This window comes from Epinephelus lanceolatus, chromosome 24 (assembly GCF_041903045.1).
Source record: "Epinephelus lanceolatus isolate andai-2023 chromosome 24, ASM4190304v1, whole genome shotgun sequence".
NCBI classification, from domain to species: domain Eukaryota; kingdom Metazoa; phylum Chordata; class Actinopteri; order Perciformes; family Serranidae; genus Epinephelus; species Epinephelus lanceolatus.
Genome location: NC_135757.1, coordinates 12,183,380 through 12,201,642, shown reverse-complemented (window position 1 = coordinate 12,201,642; position 18,263 = coordinate 12,183,380). Strand labels below are relative to the sequence as shown.

The 18,263-nt window shown below is 40.9% G+C and overlaps 1 protein-coding gene across 1 annotated transcript; it reads right to left on the bottom strand.

Moving 5' to 3' along the window:
- Window positions 1-13,569: 13,569 nt before the first annotated feature.
- On the bottom strand, window positions 13,570-17,685 carry LOC117249755 (homeobox protein engrailed-1a-like). Its single transcript, XM_033615459.2, has 2 exons — window positions 16,865-17,685; window positions 13,570-14,297 (listed from the first exon to the last, which is right to left on the bottom strand). Exons 1-2 carry the CDS (start codon window positions 17,403-17,405, stop codon window positions 13,975-13,977), a joined length of 864 nt encoding a protein of 287 aa, XP_033471350.1. The 5' UTR covers window positions 17,406-17,685; the 3' UTR covers window positions 13,570-13,974.
- Between the last annotated feature and the right edge of the window lie 578 nt (window positions 17,686-18,263).

The following is an 18,263-nucleotide window of genomic DNA, read 5'->3' as shown; positions in this document are numbered from 1 at the left end:
GATAAGTTACTTTTACACATTATTGTGTGGCGGATATTTTGAAACTTAACTTTTCAACAACGCTGTGGTGAACATGTTTTTAAGTTTAGGCACAGAAAACCCTTGGTCATGGTTAGGAAAGAACATGTTTTGGCTTAAAATGCCTGGTTTTAGGTGCACAATCCTGCCTGGGAACACAGCAATGTCCTGGTAATAAACAATCACTTTTCGTGGCACTATTCCGGCTGGAAAAGCGCCCATGTTTTTTGCCTTAAATAAGCAGCTGGAAACATGACAATGACTTGATAAAAAAACAACCAGTTTTGTTTGTTGGTCTTAAACAGCGGTCTGCAGCTTGACTGGCATCTCGTCGAGATGACACGCCATCCACCACCCCCTCCACCTCCAAATGACACGGTCAGCTCATATACTTCTTATGAAGCATGCAAATGTAACATATTCCTGGTTTGCAGAAACGTACAACGCCAGCATTTTCTTCTGGTGACTCGGCTGCTGCCGCATCACTAAACCTAGGATCCCTTACATTTATTTTATGGTACACACTGGACCAAACTCCTTTACCTTACTTTTGCACTGCTGCATCAGTATGAACTATCTAAAAGAAGTAATAAGGGATGTATTTCTGCTTTAACTTTTGATACTTTAAGGACATTTTGCTGAAAATACTTTGACTTTTCAATGCAGGACTTGTTTGTAATAAAAGTGTTTTTAATACTTTGGTAAAGGATCTCGGGTTGAAGTTAAGGTTTTTGTTAAGGTTTCCTCAAATTAAAATCGGTTGCACAAAACACCCTTAAGTCTTCTCCTTAAAGTTTCCTGAAAATGAGGAAAAGGATTTTTCCTTGTCTTGTCCTTAAGGAATCCCTAGACTGCTGCACAAAAGACCTTAGCAACAAAAGTAAGGTAAAAAAAAAAAAAAAACTTAAGGTACCTCTGACTCTATCTTAACTGCAAGATGGCCGAGTTTATGGTGAGAAATGATAAAACTAACACCCTTAGTAGAGTGTTCCGCGACCAGGAGAACCCAATGGATACACTTTTGATTTTTATACTTTAGATTTGATTGAATTTAATTTTCGTTGGCATTTCTTTCTTCTGTTTTCTGGTATTTGGGGATCAGATTTACTTTGTAGTACGACTGCATTCCTCCAGAAGTTTAAACTTTTCCTCCTCTGACCAGTATGGTTTTCTTGTCTTCTCGTCTTCTGCCGTTTTTAACTTTTTAACACTAAGCCAACTTTGTGAGACAATAACAGGCATCATAAGCTTGAGTCCAAGCAAACAAACAATCTCCATGGAAACTTTTAGCACTGTAAAATCTCTTTCAACACAGTAAATGAGGGAGCATTTTTTCGTAACAAAGGAAATCTTTTAAGGGATTCTCTGCAACTGTGTACATCCCTCAGCTAAACATAAGTGTCATACTTAAGGAGAAAACTAAAGGAGTTTTTTGCAACCGTACTTGATTGGGCTCAGTTATGAGTACTGACATGCTGACCAGTACATGTCCCCCTTTGGCACACTGTGCTCATTTTCCCCCTTTTGATTTAAACACAAAGAAAGAGCACAACCAGAAAGCTATTCTTACACACAGCATGCATCACAGAGCAGCGTCACACTGCTCTGAAGTCTGTATTTGTGAATGCCTGTGGAGACATGGGGGGGAAACACACATGTACACACACGCATACACACATGTGTACAGCCTCTGAATTCCCCTGCACCAACCAAAAATGGCTGGCATCTTTGAAACGCTGACATTTAAATTTGTCTTTGATGGTTCTTTACCACATACTTGTCATAACAGTAGAGGAGCGTTCCTCTGCTGGCACTGCACTCAGCTATTCAAGAGCCTCTGAGTATTGTTGTCATTCCTGACTGAGACCACTGGCTAATATAGCAGTGGGACAGCCTCTTGCTTAGTGGGTGGCGGCGACGAGAATTTAACAATCAATTCCCAACATAAACTATAATAAGAGCTTTTCTTTCTTGTGACATTTGACGTGATTTTTATAACTTGTAACAGTCACAGAAACATTCTCTTTATTGATCTGTTTGTTCTTTTAGAGATTTGCTCAGGGGCACTTCAGCAGATGTTTTGGGTTCCACTTTGGACCTGAAATCACTTTTTTAAAATCAAACTTTTGTTTTGTCTCTGTGCGTCTGGTTTCAAGCATGCTCCAACGTTGCAGGAGGTCATGTGCGCACCGACACAAATCTGATCCCCGACCAGCTGTTAGAGACGGCTCATCTTCTGTCGACAAACATCTGCGGTTCATCTCCACAGTTTGACGGGAAATATACAGGACTTCAGCTCCCTTATGCTCCTCTCTTTTCTCCCTTTTCCCGGTTTCTCTCTGATGTTTGTTTTTGCCTTGCAAACCATCTGTTCCTGATGATTTCTGGAACATTGAGTTCAATGCACAGAAGCTGGCGGTGGCGGGAAGAAAACAAATTTAGTTCACATTTAAAGCAGAGCTTCATCTTCTAATTCATGTTTGGTAAATGACCCCCAAAAAATATCACAGTTTGGAAGTCATTTTAGCGTCACATAGCTTCTTGGACATCGTGTTTGTGAGGACAACTTTCACATAAACATGTCTACCACGTCTGAACTTTGACCCTGTTGATTCGTTACAGCTCAACATGCAGGTGTTCGGCCTCACACCTGTTAGCAGGAGGTGGGAAAGCAAAGACAAATGACAAACAGCACTGGCAAACAATACAAATGAGTGAACACTGAAGAATGACTGAAATATCAAACAGAGATGATTCATTACAACAGCAAAGACACTATCATTTGAGTATTTGAGCATTGGTTAAGATTAGCATTCCAACATTACATGACAACATCATCAACATGGCAGAGTTCATCTAAAATGGGACTCTTTTCAGATGTTAAAAGAAGCCAGAGGCTGACAGATAGCTGATTTTTGCAGCAGACACTAATATTAAAATTAAGAATTTAACCAAAGCTGATTTTGAAAAAGGATTTCTTAAATTTTGTTATGCAAGAATTGTGACCAAACTCTCATTTTATAGTTAAAAAATAGACCCGTCAGTGCTCTATTATGACAATCTGTGCAACGTGTCTCCATATAACTGTTTGTATAATATCTTAGTAAAAATTATGCACACAGTGCCTAAAGTATCTTACTGATTGGGGCCCTACTGATTAGTGTATGAAAAGAATCATGGGTGGGTGTTGTCACAGTACATACTTTACCTAGGGTGTTTTCACACTTGGTCCTTTTCAGCCCCCTAAGCGGACTCAGAGTGCTGCGGTTCGCTTTACCTGTAAATTGTTAACACAAAGCGCTCCAGGTTCGCTTTGAGATCACATGCTGTTGCACTGGGATGCCTGAAAAAACAGACGAAACCACATCGGCCTGTAACGTTAGCAAGGACGAAGGATGAGGAGTAGTTTGGTCCATGGAAGATATTGACGTTTCCAGATGTGGAATGCAGAATACATCAACTCACAGGTTTTCCTTTGACACAATTTTAAGTTCATCTGAAAGCGAGGGGCTTCATAACTGCACTGCAGTGCCACGTCAAAGTAAAAACAAAACTATGTCAACATATATTATATATAGGCTATAGTGTGAACAAAAAGAGGACTGAGGCCCCATGAGAGCTGAAGTGGACCAGAAAGAGAACTTAGGCCTCTTTCAAATGAACTGACAATGTGAACACAAAGAGAACTGAGTCCCTTTTCTGTCAGTCCACTTTAAGAGGACTGAGTTGAGTTTGTTTGAAAAGGACCAAGTGTGAAAACACCCTTAATGTGACATGGCATGACGACAAGACGTTACGTTTCGTACGTATGTAACTTACAATAACTCAACTTTGACTTTTGGCCTCACATGGGACACAAACATCGGTCTCCTGGGGCACAGTCCTGTGTTTGTTTGACCCGTTCATCCATCTGACCGCCTCTTGACATGGATGTTGTCGCTCTTTATACCACGTCACTTCTCTCTTCTCTCAGCCTGCAGCAAAAATTTCACATGATCACAGCCTTTTGGCTCTCAAGTACATGGGTTATATATGAATTATAGTGGATTACTTTTCATCATGTATTGCTTATCTGTGATAATCTTTTATTGGCCAGGAACATTAACAATGCCTGACATATAGATCATTTTGAGTTTGACACTCTGTAAGGTTCAGACTCAATACCTTTGCATCAGTTATCACTGGATTTGTTGGACAGTGCAGAATAAAGCTGACTGATGTTCCACAGGTGGTATTTAAACCTTGTGATCTGGTATTAAAGCCAGGCACTGTGAGACTGACGAGCTAAAGTTAGGGATCGTCTATAAAGTGGATGCAAAATGACCAAGAGAGGTTTTCAGATTTTTTTGTCAACAGCTTTTCTTTTTTGCATAAATAGTGTAAATAGTGTTTTCTTTTGCATAAATTAAAACATTTAAATCAAATTTTTATCTGGATCTCGTTCCACACAATTTCTTTTAAAAATGCAACATTGGCAAAGCTTATATGGGCAGAAAACTTACAGTTTTTAAAATAAAATGATGTAATATGCCTGTGACATGTATTTCCCAGGGTTCTACTTCCTGTGTAGGCCCCGCCCAGATTTGACAGGTATCCACATTCAGATATTTTGGACATAAACAGATACAGATAGTATCATGGAGTTACACCACTAACTTGTATGCATGCTTCAAACTAATTAACAAACACTTAACTAGCAATAAACACTGCAACATTAATAACATCCATTGAATCATAACTGCAAAGGGGCTTGGTTGCGTAGACAATGCACACACATTCATACTGACAGCAAAACAGAATGATGAAGATGAAACACATGCGCACTGAGAGACTGACGTCAAACACAGACACACATCCAGACAGACAGACAGACCGAGTTATGCTTTAGATGGTATGTAACAGACCACACATTGTGCCGGCTGTGTGTTAAAACAGTTATTCACGGTCTCGCATTCTGCTGCCCAGATCCAGAGATGTGTTGCCCTGGTAACCTGAACTTCTGGCCTTCGTGTGGGTCTGCATATAATAATATGTGCATATGTGCATGTAAATATGTCCTCAGGAGTACATGTTTGAAAAAGAACTATTGCCCTTAACATCGCACTGAGCTCACTGCACATGAGCTTACCTAATTGTCCGCTAAATGAATTGCCCTCGACTGCAGCAGATTAGATTCACTGTCATAGGTGGAGCAGCCAGACTCACTGAATATGGGAAGCTTTACTGTCTTTTGTCAAGCGAGGCTTCATAAATAACTTAGACTTCCTCCTCTGGATGTCTGCCAGTGGCTCTTCACTATAAACCTCACAAGCTCCACGGCTTTCTCTGAGCAGCCGACTGCAAAATGGACTGCCGGCTCTTGACCCCTCGAGGAGTTCAGAGCCATATTTGAGCTAATATTTCTGTAAGGAAGAGCGAAAGTATTCGACCACCCTCCTTCTCACAGCCCTGTGTGTGTGTGCATGTGTGTGTGAGTATCGCTACGTAACCTAATGCAAAAGCTGTAAATCAAAACCATTTATTTTTGACATAAAATAATTATATATGAAGAATTTTTGGGTTTTTGTTTCATGTATTGAAACAATTTTCATGTTTTTACAAGGATGAAACATTTAGAATTTTTCTCACTTTTTCTGGAGCTATTGTGAACATTTTTGTTCATTTTTTCAAAAATAATTTTACAGTTCTGACTAGAACATGTCATAACCCTGTATAACCTATAAATGTCTTTTTTTCATTTTTTAAAAATAAGGCCATGTTGGTTGTGTACAGTTAACTTTTTTGAGATGTTGGGAGGACTATGGACGCAGAAAGAGAACTGGATAAAGCCTCTAAGGCATTTAAGCCAAAAAAGTTTGACTTCCTGGATGTAAAAATACACGGATGTTAAGCATTTTTGGGCCCATAGAGCAAGCACACTCCAAACTTTGGTGACCCAAGCCCACAACTTCTGATTTAGCCCTTCGCTGACTTGAATGGAGATAAAATTATTTAATCATGCATCTCATTTAGACTTTCGAAATGTTGACGAATCCCGTCAGTGAAACCAAACATTTTACAGAGGTTGTGACGTTCAAAAAAATGTATCCATGGATCTTCAGACGCCTCTTTTGCGATTTAGGTCTATGGGAAAATGTCTTCTTGGGCCCAATGGCATCACGTAAAGGACCTGGAAGTTGTAGTTCCACTTTTTGGATCCTATGAAAATGGACTTATGGTGCTTTTAAGTTTGTATTCCACTTGAAAATGGAAGCTAGCAAGCGAGGTTAACTAGCTAACTAGCAACTCTGGCGTCCATTTCACTGAGCTATTTATTGGGCGGGTACCAGTTCCAATTTTGCAGAGCACCAAGCTCCTTTAGAGTTTACATGCACTTGCTGTCGCCTCGGACTAAAGTGTCTGCCAGATGAATGCAACGTAAAACTAGCTTCTGCTCAGAAAATGGAAGCTAGCTTCTCGAAAGATGGAAGCTACTGTTGTTAACTTTTTGTTCCTGTTAGTCCACACTTGTGGAGGTTTAGTTAGTGTTAGCTTAACTTTGTCAGCATGAAGCCAACAAAGTTTGAATACTGTTGTATGAAATTACCCAGATCTTATATATTGTGGGGCCCACTGAGCAATCACACTTGAGACTTAAGCTAGCTGAGCAGCTAACTTCTGTTTTAGCCATCTACCAACTTGAATGGGGATAAAAATGATTTTAAAAATGGTATTGGGCGGAATGGATTGAAATCCCCAAAAATGTATTCATTGATTTCTGGACATATTTTTCTCAGTGTAAGTCTATGGGAAAAAGTCTTTTGAGGAGTTGTAATTCAACGATTGGCCACTTTGTTAAATTGGCTTTAAAGCCGGGCGCTGCACTGGGGCTTGGTCAAAACTTACTGTGACTGGCATTATCAGTCAAAAACAAAATTCAAACCCCTTGGAGAATACTAATGTAGATGGTGCTATTAGTGCAGAAAAATAAATAGAACTTTAATTTTACCTGTCTCGTAATTACAATGTTAGCCAAGTGATACACTTCTTAGAGTCAAATTTAAGACTGAGGTTCTATGTATTGATGTTTAGCAAAAATATATTAATCTTGAAAATGAATTTCAGTTCAAATTTAAATAATACTTGCTTGCTATTATTCAACTTAGTACCAAAACACATGCAGAAATTTCCCAGCTTCTGCTGGACAAACACATACATGCACACTAAAGTGCCGCCCCACATTCATCATAGCACTCGAACAGTGATAGAGAAGGTCTCCTGACAGCGAGAAGTCTTCCCATGCGCCGGGTGGCCGCAGAGGGCCCCACGCACGGATGACATCAGCGCTCAGCTCGGAGGAGCCTGTGACAGCCGTATGTAAATTGAATATGACTAATCGCTTCCCCGCATCACCTCCGGGCCGCCACGATGAAAGACGGAGGAGAGGAGAGATCTCCACAAGCGCGTCCGCTTTTGAAGTGTGAGGAGAGGGTGAGAGGGGAGCGACCAGACATTGGGCCATTGTTTGATTTTTAAAGCTCTTATAAAACCACAAATAAGAATAAAAAACACAAACTGAAACAGCAAACAGGTCAATGCCAGTGGCTGCTGTCACTCAGCACAGTACTCCATGCTATGGAGGGTTGTGGTGTTGATCAACGTGACAATCTCTCAGAAAATGTTGTGCAGTACTTCTACAGCTAATCCCTTTTTTAAAGCATTATACCTCTCAAGGGGCAACAGATGGGAGTTAAATTCTCATTGATGACCATCTTCTCACAGCTTTGGTTTCCTCAAGTGAAGTGGTTCACACACACACACACAGGAGAAGAGAGACAAAGTGAGAGAGGCAGTGGGAAGATAAAGTGCTTCCACATGTGGAAGGCATGAAGAAGAGGCAGAGGTGCATGTGACCACCCATATAACGGGGGAATCCCAGGTGTCTTTGCCTTTGTTCTCACTGTGTTTCTGTGTGTGAGTGTGTGTACAGGCCGCTATCAGAAACTCACCGTGAGAATCAGTGTAAGATGTCGCTGTACGGTCATTTAAACTCCCATGAAAATAATTTAAACTCAGATTTTTCCTTCATGTTTCTGCACCTCCGTGTTGTTTTGCAAACTTCCCACACTGATTAATGTGCTGCACATGATGACTTATTTTGACACAAACGGAGCGGATTAAAAAACACTCGCCAGCAGCTTGAATTGAAGTGTTGTCTGCCACATAGCTGTGGCTGGAGACGCACTGTCATTTCCTGATGCTTGCTTTTTAATTAGAGTGGAGTAACTGTCCTCAACTGCGCCGCCTTCTCAGTAGCACGCTATATATCGGAAAATTATATCCTTACATTGTGGATCATCTTTTTTTTTTTTTTTTTTAAAAAAAAAAAGCAGAGTTGGTTTGAGCAGGGTTGAGTTCACAGGGACCAAAAAAAATTGATTTATGTAATTCCAGCACTATTTTATTCCAGAAACACTCGCCTCATGCAAGACTAGAAAAAAAATGCGGATTTAAAGAGTAGGAAAGCAGCCTTTGAACACATGTTTGACTTTGTGATACAAAGAAGCATCTTCATTTTCATAGATTTTTTTTTTATTTTTGTGCAAAATGTTGAGAAAGTTTTTCGTCTCCTTTGGCCTGCGAGTCAGTTTGCATTACATACAGTGTGTTATTAATCCCCCCCCCCCCCCTTCACCAACCGCACACCCCACCCCCCTCAAATCATCCCCTGTCGGGCAGAGTAAACAAGTGGCACTGTGTATATCCTCCATGTAATCTGGATTTAGCTCGGTGAGATCACGGCTGTTGGAGCAGAGAGCCCCCCTGGACGCTCAGCTGCATTGTGGGAGGTTCCCTCTCAATGCCACCTTTGTCCGTTTGTGTCCGTGTGTGCGTGTGAGTGCGTGTGTGTCGGAGATAGTCCAGTTGACAGGCCACAATAAGTCATGAGTAAACTTCCCCATGGTGAGAACCGAGCTCGGTTTATGTGTGCTTGTGAAAACACTCGGTGTTAAATGGTTTGAAAATGATTCTGCTGATTGGTGTGACGTGTGCTGTCCTCACACACTCACTGCGAGTGTTATTCTGAGCCAAGTGCAAAGAGGACTGGACCTCTCATTGGTTCACAGACAAACAAGTAATATTTGGTGGTGGGCAACACTTCCTCTTGTTTCAAGTTAGAGCTGTAAATTTTACTTTTTTCATACATTTTTTCATACATTATTGAAGAATTCAACTACATTATACGGCCCACATATGCTATTTTCATTCTAATTTATCCTGCCAAGCAAAGTAAAAACACAATAATTTGGTCAAAACTGAGTTCAGACTCTGACCTTTTGGCGTCTGAAATCATCTTACCGTACAAATGTATAATTTCTGTGAAAACAGTATGTAAATCTGATTTGGTAATCAGCGGGCTGTTACACTTAAGCACTTTCAGAGAAATGAAATCAGGGGGCTATATTGAGTTAAGATAGCTCGTAAGCAAGGCTATGGAACCCAAAAAATGTTCGATATTAAATAAATAAAGTAGATCTTATGAAATAAATAAATAGTGTCAAATGCTGTTCATACTGACAGCAGATTCCTCAATTTGGGCAGCTATTCTGGTCGTTTGAAGGTCACAAAAACGTAACATAAATGTCAGCTTTCTTGACCTGCACTTATCTGCATGTTGAAAAATCTGGGGGACTCTAACTTTTTGGCAAGGGTACATTTCATTTTTTTAGTATCATAAGTAAAAGAGTTCGTCTGTGGACTAAATGTGCTATAAAACTGTGGTTGATAGATATATTGGAAATGTATTACTTGTTAAAAGAACAAGGAGTCAGCTACATTTTGATATAAGATTTAAAAGTCTGTGTAGTGAAAGTGAAAAGTGTGCCAACCCACCCCGGTCTCCCCTACTTGGCATCACAAGGGCTAACCGGCTCAGTTTAGTGCAGATGTTGAGCTTGCTTGTCTAAGAAGCAGGCAGCTCGTGATTGGCTGGAAGGTGAGAGGGCGGTGACACTATGAAATAAAGTGTGTCATTATGAGAAGTGACGCCGTGAATCAAAGTGGCATGAAATAAAAGTTGAACTCTGAACAGTTTGATCCCAAAGTTTACTGTCACACTTCATTAGAACACATGTTTAATCCAACAAAGGAACACTGTGTTGCATCATACAGCTGCGTGATGTCACTCGCTCCATTTTCTAGATGTTAGTCCAGGAAGAAAATAAATGACAATAGCTCTTCTTCTTGCAGGGACTCCTTTCTGTTTTTGCACAGTGTGGCAAATCGTGCAATTTTGTATTTAGGGACAAAACAGTTGAAGAGACATGAAGGACTTCTGTCTGTCTCCCTCCCATAATGGGGGCAGCAGCTGGGAAGGAATTACTCTAAACTTCTCTACTTAGCACCACTGCCGTCACAGTGTAGTGATCTAAGAAGCTTTTTTTAAATGGGTTTGTGTGTGTGTGTGAGCACAGGGTCTCTTTTCCTGCCTCTTTGCACGTACTTGTACGTCTCTGCGTGGGTGCATATCTTCGTCTCTGTAGCTGTAATTGTTTTTCCCCTGAAAAGCTCCTCGACTTCTGTGTTGACATGTATTTTCCAGCAGTGTGCATCAGGCAAAGTAAACACTCTGAACGCTTAGTTTGCATGGACTGGTGAGGTCACCCCCCTCCCTCTTTGTTTGAATGACAGGTGGTTAGCCTGCATGTGTGAATAGGACCCCAGTTTGTGTACTGTTTGCTCCTGTATATTTTATATTACAGCTGGAGAAACTTATACATTTGTGATCAGTGTCACCAGAACTATTAGATTTATTCAGCCAAGAACGCAGATCTTTACACTTAAAATACTGCAGTGTAGGCCTCCTGCAAGTTTGTGGATGCTGTTATATAACATTGTTCTTGGTTGGGGCTGATAATGCCTGGTTCATGTGTGCTACCTGCTCCGAATCCAACTCTCTCCCCTTTTTTAAACAGCCAGAGATTTCCAGTGTGTATTCTCCTTTTATTGCTTTCATTTGCATATAAATTAAATCCATATTGTGCCTGCGAGGCAGACTATGCTAACTATGCAAACGATCCCTGGCTTTTCTTTGTTTTACAGATAAACCCTCGGCTTCCTAAATGACAAGGTGGGAGGGAAGGGGAGAGAGAGAGAGAAATCCTCTCGCTGTTTCATAATTGTATGAATTTTAAATACATTGTCATAGGATCCTCTTCCACATTCACAGCGGGGAATGAGAGTGTCATTAGAATATTAGAGCTGCAGGGTTAGCTGACCGTGAAGAGCCAGGCAGCCTCTTCACCTCTGCTCACACATGCAAGCCAGATGGCAGAAGAGACTGGATTTAGAAACACATTTGGCCTGTGTGTGTGTGTTTTCTAAACATAATGACAACCTCTTAGTTAATTCCTGGAGACATCAAAATATCTTTAGCTGGTGCAAAATGTTTTTTATGGTGTATGTGGCCTAACCAAATAGACTCACTTTAGATAGTGTTTAGATTAATTGTATTTTGTGTCAAAGATAAATCAACATGAACATTTATTTAGAAATTTCAGCGATATGAAATTTTTCCTAATATTGCAGGACCCCTGCAGGTTTATGGGACACTTTACCTGCACCAGAATCCATGCATGCAGTGTGATCCATTTTAAAAAATATTATGAGCTATATTATGCACAAAATCATGTTTTTTGTCCATTTATAAGCTTTTTCAGGACGATTTAATTCAATACAATTCAATGCAGCGCTCATTAACAGACGCCGCTCACTCTCAGTCTTTACACACTTAATAAATAAATATGGCAATTTTTTTTTTAAAAAGATGAAATGCTAATTAAATCTGAAATAACCTGCCTATACACTAACAGCAAGTCCCTGGTCGTCGTTATTGAAATCAATTATTACCACGATGCTTTGCTATGCGCTTATTAAATCTGCTCTATAGGCAGAGCTGAACACACTGCAGCACTTGAAATAATTAAAAAGCCTGAAACGCGGAGGCCGTGAACTCCTCCGCTGCAGACCTCTGCAGGCTTGTTAGCTCTTAATTAAATAATCCGATCCACGATCAGTTGTATAGAAGCGAGGTGACAAACAGAAATCAGAGAAATCACTGCGTGGCTGGGTCGGAGGAGTTTGGCCCGGGGTTGCTCAGACGGAACGTGCACCGAAGCTCATTCGCTTTTTTATCAAATTTACAATGTAATCAAAGTGAGCGCTCCCTTTCTGTGTATTTATATATATGTTAGGTTAGAAAATAATCATACTATCATGAAAAATAATTCGGCACAAATACAAGAAGCTTTGGAGACAAATCCTGACCTCACGGGCCGGTTTTTGATGTAAAGTTGACGCTTTGTTTGATGCAAAGTGACTTGTTAAAAGGCATGTTTTTGCAATTGGAGGCTGGGCTGGGACTTTATATGTGTCTAACACTGAATATTGGTCACAATCGGTACACACAGAGCTGAACTGGATGATGTAAGTGAAAGTCAGGGCACATAAAATTATGCATGCACCCCTGATGAAAATAGAAAAACAGAAAAAATAGACCTAATCATCATCTGTTTTTGTCACTAAAATAAACACGTTGTGGATCATATTTTCATAAAAGCAGTTTTCCCTCATCTTATTCACATCAGTTTGAGACTTATAAATATATCTCTCATCATCTGCAGATTATGGGGATTAAATAGAGGGATTTTCACACCAGTAAAATTAAAATTTTTGTATCTGAATTTTGTCTGTTTTTCCTCCAACATCCCCTTAAAAAAATAAAAAATAAAAAAAATAAAATAATGACAGTTACCAACTCTCACATCATCAGACAAACACAGACCCTTCACTTTGTCTGCTCTCGCTGACCTTGGAGCACACACACTCCCAAATACACACGCCATGTCACAGGGTTCACCCTCAGCCTCGATCAAACCTGAAACTGAGGTCACGTAAGGCCAAACAGGCCACATGTATCCCATGTTTCTGCCTCAAGCACAGACACCGAGAAGAAGTCAGGTCACTACACACACATTGACAGGTTCCTTCATTTCATTTAAAAGTCTAAAAGTGCGAGTGAGAGTTTACCAGAGATGTGAAATGGTGTGAATGCCCAGAATAGATTAATAGGTGAAATGGTATCCATTATGGAGAAACAAGCAGTGTCTGATTATAGTGTAACACAAGCTGTGAAACAGGAACTGAGTGTGTGAGTGTGTGTGTGTGTGTGTGTGTGCCCTATATGTCTGTATTTCTGTCTCTGCCTCATCTCCTCCCTCAAACATCAAAATACTTCTAATAAAATAATAATAAACCATAAGTGTAACCATATTATCAGAAAGAATTTAAAAGCCTGTTAATAATTACGGGTTGCTCCTTTAAATTTGCTGTAGTTAAAGTGACAAAATAGTAATTTAGATTTAATTTACTCCTTTTAAATTTAAAATGGGGTGTTAAAATAAATTCAATTTAACAACTATATATAAAAAATGGATTTATTTTTTTAATCACCAAGAACTGCTTTTATCAGTGGGATCGGGTGAATGAAAGAAAAATTGTAGTCCATATATCTACCGTTCTCTCTCTTTATTTCAGACTACATGTGAACATATTAAAATCTTTGGCTTGTTTTTGAGTCTGATGTGTTGAAGGAAAATGTGGCGCACGTATGGGGGACAGGGGGGACCACAAAAAACCCTAAAGAGCCAATTCGACATCCTAAAAAACAATGACAGAAAAGATCCGGGTGAGAGATGAAATTAAATATACTGTATACAACATGATAACTGTTTGGCTATATAAACTTTAATAACGTTCATTTATATAATTATGTCCATATACTGTTACCATAAACAGAAATCTGTGTTTTTAAATAGCGTCTCCCCCACTTCCAGTTCTTTTTTTTTATTATCTCCAAAAGCCAAAAGAGTCAGATGTTGGCCCTCAGCAGGGAAATGTCCGGGCCGCGTCTCATTACTATTCACTGTCCTCCTTGTCCTCCTGCACGGTGGTCGTGGAGTGGTTGTACAGTCCTTGGGCCATGAGCTGCAGGGCCAGGCCGTTCTTGTAGCCGGTGGCCTTTTTAATCTTGGCCCTCTTATTCTGGAACCAGATTTTAATTTGGGACTCGTTCAGGTTGAGTTCCTGCGCCAGGGACTGTCTCCGCTGCTCCGTTATGTACCGGTTGGCCTGGAACTCGGTTTTCAGTCTCTGCAGCTGCTCGGCAGTGAACGCTGTCCTGGGCCTCTTGTCCTCCTTGGTGCTGCTCTTCTTCTTTTTCAGTTTCCGTGTCCTTGGGCCTGGTGTGGAAACAACAATGGGAATAAAATGTTTATTCTACTGCGCGCAAAGTCCCTCTATATGTGTGTGCTCATATCGACTGAGTGTGTCCCTGATGCGCCTTATTATCTGCTCGGTGTGATCAAATGTAGGTCACCAAAGTGTCCTGATAATGGATGATTTGCTCCGTGCGTAAATTACGCATGTCCTGGATACTCTCCTCTCGATCATTTCATTACTTCACCATCGTCTGCTCACTGTAATATGCGCATTCAATTTGGATCCATCGCGCTTACACCAACTGGATTCAACATGGAAACATAAAGCTATTAAATATGGATAATGCTTTACCAAAACACACTCGTGCATGGCTGCTAACTCTCTGCAGTTGCGTGGCAGTGTGTAAGCAGCAATAACAGATAAATAAAACACATTAAACACATTCTTCCGCCACTAAAAATAGGCTCTGCGGTGTTTGAGGTCGCAAACATTAGTGCGTAATTATTAAATGATATTAACACATAGGCTATTAAACTGGAGTAGGCCTCCTCAGGTCATGCGTGTGTTCATGACTTATTCTAATGTGGAAAATACACACAAGCCCCTCATATAAGAAATAAATAACAGGTCAGCAACTTCCTGTCTTCCTCACACCCTATTATTCGTCAGAGTGAGGTTTGCTGGTGTGAATGTGCTGCATTAGATCCAGTCAGGCCTTTGTGCGAAGTCTAATTCAGGCCCGTGACATCTGACTTGTTCCTTCGCCAAAACAAGCAGCAACCCGCTGCCACGGTTCAAATGGAAGAAGTTGCCTTTGACACGAGTCTCGCCGCATCATCACAGAAACTCTCTCATATCCTGTTGTACCAATAATGATCTCATAAACATGGCTGCAGTGCTGTGCTGACTTCAGGACTCACAGGCCGAGATGCATGCGTGGAATAAAACAAACATACAGCGGTGACTTGGACACAGATGAACGTTAGCGCGCACTGTCATAACACACTGCAGTTATTCTGTTTGTGTGTGTGTGTGTGTGTGTGTGTGTGTGTGTGTGTGGATACGGGGATTTTAAGGCTCTGACATGACTGTACATTTACAATAATAATGACTAATAGCTCCCTCCAAGAGAGACTTGAAGAAAACATTTTACACGCTAATATCCTCCCAGATGAAAAGCCAAACAATGACATAAAATGAAAAGTAATGGGACGCCCTTTGACCTTCATCCCTCCTCACTCTGACACTATAATAACCATTAAAAGCACCATCAACATCAACATCAACATCATCAGCAACTAGAACAACAAAAAGCACATCATGCATCTGTATCACCCTCCATAATTCGGTGTAAACGATGACTTCTGTAAATATAATGCAAATTATATTAACGATGAAGCGTCGGACTTCATTCTGTGCCCTCAAGTTATTATTAAAATTATTATTTAAGAACGCATCTTGCCAGCCTCTGTCACCAAACACTGAATGCATCCTCTGGACCAGCATCAGCTAACAACCACAAAACCATTCATGATAAAAAGATGTGGAATAAATAAATGTAAATGAACACATTTTCCTGTATTACCCTAATTGTTTTGCTTCACTTTTTTATTTAAAAGAAAGCACAACAATGGCAGAGATTCTGACCCACTCCTTTAACATACATCCTTTTTATTTAATATATTTTTTAGAACCAACATAAAGTCCAATAAGATCATTTATTCTGGTAAAATAGGGTAAAAGTGTCTGGAAAAATATTCTAATTTTATATTATAGGCTGGTGAGTGTGAAGATGTGGTGTTATTTTATAGCCTTTTAAAAGTCATGTCAATATAATATTTATTTAATCGAATTATAGTTTAATATTCTGTAAAAATAAATGTCTCCACATTACAAACATATTACACAGTTGCAGTATGGCATGTAATGCCTGTCGTCATCCGTCCAAAACTCACAACAGTCTACAGCTACTTTATCTATGATATAAAATAATGTATAAATAATTATCACCTTAAAATATATTTTTTGGGAACATGTTCAGTCTGTGCTGATGAAGAAATAAAGGTGGAAAAAAGTCTCATTGTTCTAACCAAGCAAAATAATTAAATGTAAGACATTTATTTGGGAAAAAAAAACTTTAAAGCAAGCATGGATTCATTTTGCAGATTTATTTTTTAAAATGGACTAAGTTCAGGCTAATGATAAATGCAGTGTAATAAACTACATCCCATAATGCGCTTTTATGTGTTTATATGTGTGCGTAAATATGTCTTTGTGTGTCTGTGTGTGAGGGAGAGAGTTGCAGCCTAATGGACATTATTACCTAGTTTGTACACCAGTTATTTTTCATACTTATAATCATTTTTATTCAGGTAACATTTTAAAATTGCTTTTGTCTAAAAAATAATCCTTAAAGTTAAAACCACACTAATAAGCATTACAAATAAATTAATATTGATATGTTAATGTTAAGTTCCCTCTCATACACACAGTTATAGAGTGTAGTGATAGTGCGGAGGTCAGCCCCACACTGTCCCAGCACTCTCACCCCCCAGCCGGTATGATTCGGGGCCCATTAGCGCCTTACCAGATGAGGGCCGGTCCGAGTACCGTGTGCAGTAAACCCACGCGGGCCACAACATCGGCTGGCTCTCCTTCGTTATGCTCTGAGATCCTCCATTGCTGCCACCCATAAAACTAATCGCCGACGGGCTGTCTGCGTATCTGCCGCTCCCGTTGCTCGCCGCTTCGCCCGCTTTCGACGAGTTCTGCTTGGACGAAGGCGAAGAGGACGTGGACGACGAAGACGAGGAGGAGGGCGACGAGGAGGTGCTGTCGCTGCTGCAGTTGGAGTCCAGGCACAGGCTGCCGGTGTGCGGCGGCCTCGCGCCCAGCGGGTTGACGTTTTCTCTGCCCGGCGTGTGGCTCCGGTCGCGGTAGCTCGGCTCCTTCCTGCAGCCGAAGTCCGGCCGGAGGATGTTGTCTATGAAAAAGTTCGTGGTTCTGTGGGCCTGCTGGGCCGCCTGGTGCGGGAGGATCAGAGGAGGGGATGGGAGGTTCGGCGACAGGGACATGCTCTCCTCCTCGGTCGAGTCCCGGCTGCTGTTGGGCTCCTTTTGCTCTTCCATAGCTGGTGACGGCCTCTCCACGCCAAACTCCACTTGTTGCTCGCGCTCCCGCCCCCCTTCGGTATCCAATTCAGACGGACCGCATAAAAACAAACCTCTGCGCGTGAATAAAACCAACAAACACCTGCGTTAATGTTTAATTTCACCTACAGCCGCCTCCTAAAAGCCTTCCGACACCTGACATAGCGAACAGCTCCCCGTGATAACCAGTGTCCCTGCCTGTGTCCGGTGCAGCATAATATCTGCTCGTCCTAAACTCTCCTAAAACCGTTATCTCCGCGCGAGTGTTTCTTTCTGTCTCTTACACCCAGCCGGAAGCACGTGTGCGCGTACACACGTGCGGCGCACCAATCAGGTGCGGAGGCAGTCGCTGTCACAATTGACGACGTCCAATTAGGGCTCGGGGAGCGCTGCGGACGAGCACGCGCGCACACAGCCCGCGCGGAGTTCGATCGATTCGGGGTGAGGGCGCACGTGCGCACACATGTACACAGCAAAACAAAAACAACAGCCGGGCAGCCTCCATTATAAGTGTGACACAGCGGCAGGGAAAGTACGTTTTCTTTTTAAACACACATTTTAAAATCACATGTTGTGTTTTTACTGAATATTTTTACTTATATGTCAAATTAAAGTTAATTTATTTAAAAAAAATAAAAATAAAACAACTTTATGAGATTTTAATTTATTTTAGTTGAAGCTAACTTAGCTTAACACCTGCAGGCGTGTTAATGGCAGGTGTTACGGCGTAGATAGCTTTGACTTGTGCCTGTTTAGTAGCCTGAAATATTCCCAAAATATTAGAGAAAATAAAGGAAAGAAATGCCCTATGTAGCTTATAAATATTAGTAATTTGTA